This window comes from Rhododendron vialii, chromosome 1a, assembly GCF_030253575.1.
Source record: "Rhododendron vialii isolate Sample 1 chromosome 1a, ASM3025357v1".
Classification (NCBI taxonomy): domain Eukaryota; kingdom Viridiplantae; phylum Streptophyta; class Magnoliopsida; order Ericales; family Ericaceae; genus Rhododendron; species Rhododendron vialii.
Window position 1 is genome coordinate 12,131,744 of NC_080557.1, and position 9,329 is coordinate 12,141,072.

The 9,329-nt window shown below is 38.3% G+C and overlaps 1 protein-coding gene across 1 annotated transcript; it reads right to left on the reverse strand.

Moving 5' to 3' along the window:
• Positions 1-475: 475 nt before the first annotated feature.
• Positions 476-8,934, reverse strand: LOC131302148 (aldehyde dehydrogenase family 2 member C4-like). Its single transcript, XM_058328762.1, has 9 exons — positions 8,565-8,934; positions 7,172-7,314; positions 2,897-3,280; positions 2,619-2,708; positions 2,077-2,250; positions 1,821-1,958; positions 1,572-1,709; positions 1,398-1,459; positions 476-943 (listed from the first exon to the last, which is right to left on the reverse strand). The coding sequence occupies exons 1-9, from the start codon at positions 8,665-8,667 to the stop codon at positions 670-672; spliced, it is 1,506 nt and encodes a 501-aa protein (XP_058184745.1). The 5' UTR covers positions 8,668-8,934; the 3' UTR covers positions 476-669.
• Between the last annotated feature and the right edge of the window lie 395 nt (positions 8,935-9,329).

Genomic DNA, 9,329 nt, shown 5'->3' on the forward strand with positions numbered 1-9,329 from the left:
TGAGAACATTTCACTTGCTGTAAGGGGGAGCCTTTTTAGTTTACCCGTAAAGATTCTCCTTTGTCCAGAGAATCCCGATTTTGAACCGAAATACACCAAAAGATATGGGTGTGGTGCTTGCTATAATCGTATGACATCCTTCGCAAGTCATTCACAAAGTTGCTCTACCCCAAACTCGGTTGGCTTGTTAGCTTACGCAAATATGTTGTGCACATGTATATCGAGGCCTGAGAGGATGATGGGTGCTCATCACCCCATTGTTATGGCACGGTTCTAGGTCACGCGAATTACCCTCTTCATAACAAGTGGGGTAACTTTGACTACGCAGTACCTTTCCAGATTCTTCTGTAAGCAAGAAATCATGTTTTCTACTACTCCGCTGAGGAGTCATTTCACATTTTTGAACCAAGAATACCTCGGTTTTCACAACCTATTAGAAAGATGAGCAATTCTACGCACATAACTAATGCTGAGATTTTGTACAGAAAAATTCAATGTGGCTCAATTCATTCCGGAGGACCCCACGAGCAAGATTGAATTTGGACCACTTATTCGCAATGGTTTTTTTTCTTCTGTTGAGAGGATCAGAGAAGCAAGGAAAAATACAAGGCTGCAGCAAGGAAATGAATGGTTCAAAGCACCGTAGCAAATATGCTAAGCAACAAATGTTCAAAGCCAGGGTGAATTATATATGGGAGTAACAACAGACTTGACATGGAGATACATGTCAAGAGCATTCATTCCCATATCTCTTCCAAACCCGCTCATTTTATACCCTCCATAGGGGCAATCATAGTCAAACCCGAAGTAACAGTTGATCCAGATGATACCAGCACGGATTGATCTTGAAACAGTGTTCGCCACGTTCAAGTTGTCGGTCACAATGCCTGCTGCTAGGCCGTATCTTGTGTCATTGGCTCTCTTTATTGCCTCATCTATAGTCCTGCAACATTTTTATGAGGAAAAAAACTTAGAAAAAGAATGCTTCCACAGCTACCATCTTCGCATTTGCTCGAAGGATAGAAAGCTTTGATAAAGAGTTGCTACGAGGAGTAAGAAGTCCATCGCCCTGTACTTAGTTGAATACCGTAAGAAGAACCAACAATCAAATCCAGTCTAACACGTCCTTGCTTGTTATTACCCTAGAAAATTTGTGGTCTTTCATCATGATGAGAAAAGAAATGGTTGTCTTTTGGCGCTCTAACTCTAATCGTAAGATGGAAGTCCACTGGATAGGATATGGAGGATAAACGATTTCACTCTGCTATTTTTTGTGTGCGCGCCTATTTTCGGTAGTATCAAACATTTTTATGAAACTGAAACTCTCGTTTGAGTTTTGTTTATTACTTAGTATTAGGGACACAAAGAAGATAAGGTGATCGAAAAGTTGGACTCACTTGAACTTCATCAGTGACATGACTGGTCCGAAAATCTCCTCCCTCGCAATTTTCATGTTGTCCTGAACAAACCAACAACATTATGAGAAGAAGATGAGCAGTGTATATTTCCAGTGGCCGAAATTAAGTGCGTTTAGTCAAATCCATCTTGTTTCATATTGAAATGGAGTTTACCGCAACGTTTGTGAAAATTGTCGGCTCAATGTAGTATCCTTGCTCACCGCAGGGCTTACCACCGGTTAACAGAGTGGCTCCTTCTTTCTTGCCTTGCTCAATGTACGCCAATATTTTGTCAAACTGAGTCTTATCTACCTGCACCAGATGTAATGTGCATCTTTATCAGCTATTACATACGTGCGCTTTTGATTTTTCGAAAAGAAGTACTTTCACTGATAAAGAAAGTTCCGAGTTTCGAGATTTTGCCTGAGGTCCTTGACGAACAGTAGGATCAAAAGGATCCCCAACCACCCATGTCTTTGCCTTCTCTGCCAACTTCTTCACGAGTTTATCGTAAATCCCTTCTTGAACAAAAACACGAGAACCTGCCACGCATATTTCACCCTGCAAACGAAGAACAACGAATTGAGGAGCCTATTCAAGCACTCTCTTTGTGAGCATAAAAGCAAAGTTCATAGTGTTGAGGAAAATTTCAAGGAAAACAAAACGAAAGTTACTCTGCCTTGTTATATAGGATTCCCAAAAGTGCAAGATCTGCGGCTTTCTCAACATCTGCATCATCGAAAATTATTAGAGGGGACTTCCCTCCTAGCTCGAGCGAGACGGCTTTTAAGTTGCTAGTTGCTGCAGCCTGCATCACAAGACGTCCCACTTCTGTGGACCCTGTAAAACTGACCTATAAAAATGGCAATTTAGACACATAGGCATGTTATGAGTCCGTGTAACCGCGAAAATCACTTCCAAACAGAACTGAGAATATCAAACCGTATGCATAGCAGATTCTAGTTTGTGTTCCTTAATTGATAGAATCTGAAGGGCCAAAGAAAAAACAACCAATTGGCCTCATTACTCGACAATCGACTAGATCGGCTATGAACTAGGCAACGAATTGGTTGTAGACCCGTTTGATACGAAAAGTAAGTTTATTCTCCAGAGTATGCAGAAGGGTAACGTATTGGGAAGCAGAAAACACGAGCCATGTCAGCCGATATGTGATGTTTAAAACCCCGGGCCTATACAAAATTGTACAAAACAATGGATCACCTTATCGATATCCATATGAGAGCCTATGGCAGCCCCGGCTGTCGGTCCAAATCCCGTTATAACATTGATCACTCCATCAGGTATACCAGCCTGATTGGAAAAAGAAAAACAAGCCGAAACAGAAACAAAATGTCAGAAGAGCCTTAAAGGAATCAAGAAAACATATATTGGCTATAGATTCACTCTACAATAACAAATGCTTAAAGCTGCTACCAAACACTACTCTGTGGATCAAAGCACTCTCGAACATTCATACAAATATACGTAAAGTTAATTACCTGCTTAGCCAGATGAGCATAAAAGAGAGCTGAAAGCGGGGTTTGCTCAGCAGGCTTGACCACCATGGTGCACCCGGCGGCTAAAGCTGGGCTAACCTTCATGAAGAACATGTTGGTTGGGAAGTTCCAAGGAATGATGTGGCCTACGACACCAATAGGCTCACGCAACGTGTACCCTTGGAGCTCTCTCGACATTTTTAGCGTCTCTCCATGGATTTTATCGGCAGCACCTGCATAGTATCGTAGGCCCTGTGCGGCTCCAGGAATGTCCAAGGCCTTCCCCAATCCGAATAACTTCCCGGCATCAATGGTGTCCAAGGCAGCCAGTTCCTCAGCATTTTCGTCTACCAAGTCGGCGTATTTCATCATTATCCTTCGCCTTTCCTAATCGCCACTCAACAAAAAATAAAAATGAAAGACTATCTAGGTAGTACAATTGCTATTAACACAATATTTTGCACAAGATGCTCATGCGACACTACTTCATTGGCGATTGAATGAGATGTTATTTACAGCAATGAGCAATCAACGACGCAATGTCACATCACCATGTTATGCATATTGTTGCAAAAATATGTTATGCTAATAGTCTTCTCTGCTATTTTAGAATACACAAAAAATAAAATAAAAAAATTACAGCATATATAACAGTGAAAAATTGCAATCACGTGGTACTTTTTTTTTTATCCTCCACGTGGTACTTCATTTTGACAATGAGTGCCTTAGAGAAAATCTATTTCTTGGGGAAAATTTTTCAGTGCCGGGTGGGTACCATGTGGTGTCCGCTCGGCGCATCCGAGCAATCCATTGCTTTTTTGGACGGCTCAAATTTTGACAGAGAAAAATGAGAGAAAAAGTGTTGGGGGGAAAGAAGAGAGAGAATTTCAATCCGAGCTATCCAAAAGTGTATTGGACGGCTCGGATGTGCCGAGCTGATACCACGTGGGATATACCCACCACCCGGCACCAAAAAATTTATCCTTTCTTGGGCTTAGTCTGAACTATTGTATGATAAGGCATGCACAGAAGTTTGCAGCACATTTAGCAAGGATTTACCATCTTCAATTTACTTCTGCTAGGAATATGGTTTTCTTCTCTGTAGGATAATTTTTTTTTTTTTAAGTTTTGGACTTGGCCTATTAGGTGTTTCGTCCTGACCCTTAAGGTGTTTTAATGGCTTTACTCTCTTAGGTGTTTCAGGTTTGACCCATTGGGTGTTTTGGGCTTTGTCCCATTTGGTGTTTTTTAATTCAATTTTTGGTTGGATTTGCTTTCTCTCTCCCCGACTTGATATAGCATTTGTCAAGTTTTCTTGAATAAACTTTTTGAGTATAAAAACAAAAAAACACTATCGCTTGGTTTGATCAGCCGGATTGTGGATGAGATTGGATTGCAAGTCCGAGGAGGCCCTATTTCAGGCCTTCGAAAGTGGCAATTAGTGAATGGATTTATACACCGGTTAAGAAGTTCCTTACTTACCTATTCAATAACCTTAGTACAATTTCGGTCTTGCTAACCTCCGCTCAGTAGACGGAGGATGATACGTATATAATGTCAAACAAGTTCGGATATCAATACACATTTTACGGATATCAATACATTTTTTTCGAATATCGATACACTTTCTATCCATTATCCTACGTCTAATGAGCGGAAGTCAGCATTTTCCATACAATTTTTATCCGCAATGGATAACTACTTATATGGTAGTACAATAAATGTTTTTTTTTTATACTGGATACAAGAATATTACTGCTCAATCAAGTTGTTCATGAATATTTTTGCAACAGAATTTAATGAGTTTAAAGTGTTTCGAAAATTTTGCATTGCAAATTAAAGATATTTCTGTAACTATATTATACTTTACGTATACGTAAACGTCCCAAATTAAAGAGTAAATTAAATCATAGTCCTAAAACCAACCTGCATTTTAGGGTCTAAAAAGTAGTTTGAGTGGGGCACGTATTCAATTATGGTTGGGATTAATTAGAATAGTTAATTTTTCAAACTTAAGGTCAACGTTTAATTTTGTGAAATCACGGCGGTATTAAGTTTTTTTTTGCTAAGCGGCGGTATTAAGTTGCCTGTCTGTCTTTGATAAATTCCATAACTATTGCTCTGATAAATTTATTTTGTCATAGTATATGATTATTATTATATATCCATCATTTACCTGCAGGTACAACTACTACTTAAAAAACTCTCCAATTGTGCAAGTGCCCTTTTCTTGTTTTGGTTTTTTTTTAACAGTCGAAAGTGTCTAAGTCAGCTTACACGCATCACTACTATTCCTCTCCCCAGTCCACCGGTTTGGTCAAAGACAGACCATCCACGCTGAAACTAGATGATTCACAAGAGATTTCTCTTTTGCGGCATAACTCCAAGAGGTTGCCAAGTTTCGAATTCAAAATATCTGAGTTTTACACTATTCTTGTCGTCACTTGGAGCTACCCTCGACTTTAGCAGCCCTTTGTTGTTTCTGTGTTTTCCTTTCTGGCCTTGCTTGGGGAATAGGGACTAGTTGTCAAGATTCAAGTGCGTAGACAAATTAAGTGACGAGACCAATGCAATAAACTACTGATGGTAGGACCAAAACCCAAGTAAATAAATTTGGTATAGGACCCCGTCGTTTTCTCATCATCATTCATTTGTTTATTCTGCTCGTGTTGCGTCTCATTCGTTACTTATTTCTAGCTAGCAAAGAGAAAGCTATAATATATGGTGCAAATTATGTAGTTGCGAGTAGGTGCATGTGTATCGTCGAAAGTAAAGTTATAGTGGGTAGTTACGGATTTTTTTTTATCGGCAATAAAATTTATTAATACTCCCTCCTTCCGGATTTAATAGTTCATCGTTCAATTCTAACCGGATAAAAAATGAGTTATATCTTTAAATTGGTAATGAATTTTATATTCAATATAGATTTTGTTTGATAGATCTCAATTAGTTCTATAAGACAATGTTTTCAAAAATTACATAAAATATTATAAATTACAAGATATAATCGATTAAAAAAGACACGAACTCCCAGAATGACTATTAAATCCAGACGGAAGGAGTACTTGACAAAGGGTACATCAAGAAAAAAGTCCAAGCCAGATAATGGAAGCATGACAAAACATGAAGCCAAATTAAGACAAGGATAGATAAGCATGTAACAAAGTGTTGGATGCAAAGAAAGATACAAAAACCAATGTTAGGCCTTCAAGGAGCAGGATAAGATCGGGACATATTAGCCTTCAAGGTAGTTACGGATGTTATGGTTCATGCTTTATGCTCCTACCGTCCCAATTTACTTGTTTCGGGAAGCGAATTTTTATAGATAGAATGATGAGAAATATAATTGGTGTTGACTTTTTTAATTTACCCCTACTTTATGCTTGACATGACACTTAATATAGAAAAGAAAATGGTGAAAGAGTAATTTTTCACAATTTTTTATGTTGACTTTTTAAAATGGACATTCATTTTGAGACATCCATAAAAGAAAAGAAGGACCATCAATTTGAAATGAAGGGAGTATGTATTTTTATGGATTGATTTGTTAAGTATTATTTTTGTCAGTTACGAATTACGGGTTGAGTGTTTAGGATACACAACTAAATATTCATTCCTTTTTCACAAAAGACCCACACCCAAATTCCATAGCTTTTGGTCTGCTTTCCGATCATGATCTTCCCACTCCCACCCCCAGAGGGAGAGGTCCTTCCCTTTTGGAAAGGTTGAGGCAAGGAGGGAATGAGTATTTATGATACACCTAAATATTATGGATTATCTTGGCTTGTTACGAAAATATTTGGAATAGTGAAGAGTTATTTTCTGTTAATTCATGCAAAATTTGATGAAAGTTGAACAAAAAAACTTCTTCTTGAAGCAGCCCCAGCGTTGGCTTACTCACATGCTAAGACTTAGGAATATTCTCTCCTAAGATTTTGGATTCAAAACCTCTTAAGTGTTATCAACTCTTACAAGTCCAGATCATCATGCGGAATATCCCTGACTTTAATGAAATTGGTCTCCCAGAAATTAGTCAAGATGCAAGTATGCGGTAAACAACCTGGCTCGAACACACTAGGATGTGTCCCAAAGAGAGAGAGAGAGAGAGGGAGAGAGAGAGTACCGAGCAAGTGAACTACTAGGACCAAAAAAAGAGAAATAAATTGCTTGCGGTGGTTAGCCAACTTATAGCCTATCACTATTATATAGACATAGAACTCTCCAAGAAGTTTATCATATACTAATAATTATAGCATTTACAAGGAAATAGATACATACAGAGCCAGGTAAGCGAGGCCAGGGTCCATTGTCGAAAGCATCTCGAGCCGCCTTGACAGCCAAATCAACGTCTTCCCTGTCGCCCTCTGCAACCCTCGTTATCACTTCCCCTGTTCTCGGACTTATCGTCTCAAACGTTTTCCCTGAAACGGCCCGTTTGTTAGCGGTCAAATTTTACATAGAGCATAACGGGATATAGGAAGAAGGGAGATATAATAAAACGGGGGATTATCGATGAGTCATGTAGGGTTTGGTTGAGTAAGGGACTATGGATGAATGATAGTATGTATGTCCGTGAATAATAATGGCAAAGTTGTACTATTTTGAAGGTGGATATGGAGGGAGACGTAATTTGGATAGGGCGAGAGGTGTCCAAATTTTATCCGGGTATACTAGCATAAATGATTATCCGGGATTTTATATCCGGTTGTGAAAATGAAAGCGAACCCCAATGATGGGTAGAGTCGAATTTTTTTCCATATCCCGTCATTTTTTACTTCTAATAAACACGCCGGTAAAGTGTTCAATTATCACAATATTGGGAGCAATACTAAAACAAATTACTCCTACACAAGTATAATTAAAAAGGTTACCAAGCATCAGATATTTGTGACATAGAATATGGTGATTTCCCTTTAATCCTGAATTTGGTTATCTGAATTGATTGTTGTATGTTTCATAGAGAGATGATGGCAGAGTCAGGATTTTGATCCAAAGGAGGCCGGAAGAAACTATAAATGTTCATCCAGAAAATTTTTTTTTTTTGGATGTGCCCGTGATCCGTTAAATATTTGTAATTCTTTTCAAAGATTTATATAAAAAAAATTATGATAAAAAAAGAAAAGAAAAAAGAGCAATGCTACACATAAGTTTAAAAACACTGGGGTGTTCTAAAATTGTTTGAGTGTTAACCAAGATTAAACAAAAGATTGAAAGATACTAATATTACAAATATATACCAAAAAAATTAAAATTATTCCTAGCTCACACTAAGTTTATTAAAAAAAAGCAATGCTACACAAGTTTAAAAACAACCACGTCCAACACCGTTCGATGCACATGAGTTTATATATATTTAACGGTACTCGACACGTTTCGGTTATTGACGTACTGTTTGATCGAAACAATCTCGTTTATTTTTTACAAACAAAAGAGAGGAGAAACTTTCTAGAGAGAGAAAAAAAGAGGAATAGCTAGCGTAGAAGAGATGCAAAGGTCAGGTCGGTCTGTGCCTCCTCCCCCGCCGCATCCCCGCCGTGTAAATCTCCTCCCCCTTTAATTTCCTACTAGAATAAGCATCTATTCCTTTGAGAAGGTAATTAATATGAAGTGAAGTCCCAGTACAGAGAGAGAGAGAGAGAGAGAGAGAGAGAGAGAGAGAGAGAGAGAGAACCTGAAATGGAATCGACAAATTCTCCATTGATGAATAGCTTTGTGAACTTGATCTCTGGGATCTTGACGAAAGACTCTGTGCTTCCATTGGTATGACCCGCCATATCTCTCTCTCTCTCTCTCTCTCTCTCTCTCTCTCTCTCTCTCTCTCTCTCTCTCTCTTCCTGTGTACTACTACATGTCACATGTGCTTAAAAAGCAACGACAAAAGGGGTACTTCATAAAATATATTGCATGGGCCACACATGCATATTAAATTGAGGCGCATATCACATCTGATTCCGGACCGCGCTCTTGTTGCGTTCGGAGATTGGAACTTCCAATAAAATTATAGTGATATTATCAACGGCCGACAAGAGGAGGTGGATGAGTCCGGACTACTGTTCCGTCCATGTTTCAAATTTTCTTTAGAATTATAGTTGTTTGATTTTTGCACTCCATTTTTTTAATAACCGCACTCCCCTTTTTGTCTTTTAATTATGTAAAAATATAATATTGTTCTTAGTTGTGCCAAAAAATGAGATCATTAAAAGACAATATTGTAACTATATATGAATAAAGACAAAAGAAGGAGCAGCAAAAAAAAAAAAAAAAAAAAAGTGCGAAAATCACTCACCTGCTCTTATGTACGAAAAAACGTCAAGAAGTATATATGTTCGCTCGAGCATAGTTTGAATAATTGAACAACCACCCATTCTAGAGTTTTGGAAGAAAATACAACTACATCTTTATATCAATGATTTGTTTTAAAGTTCGCCCATGCCTG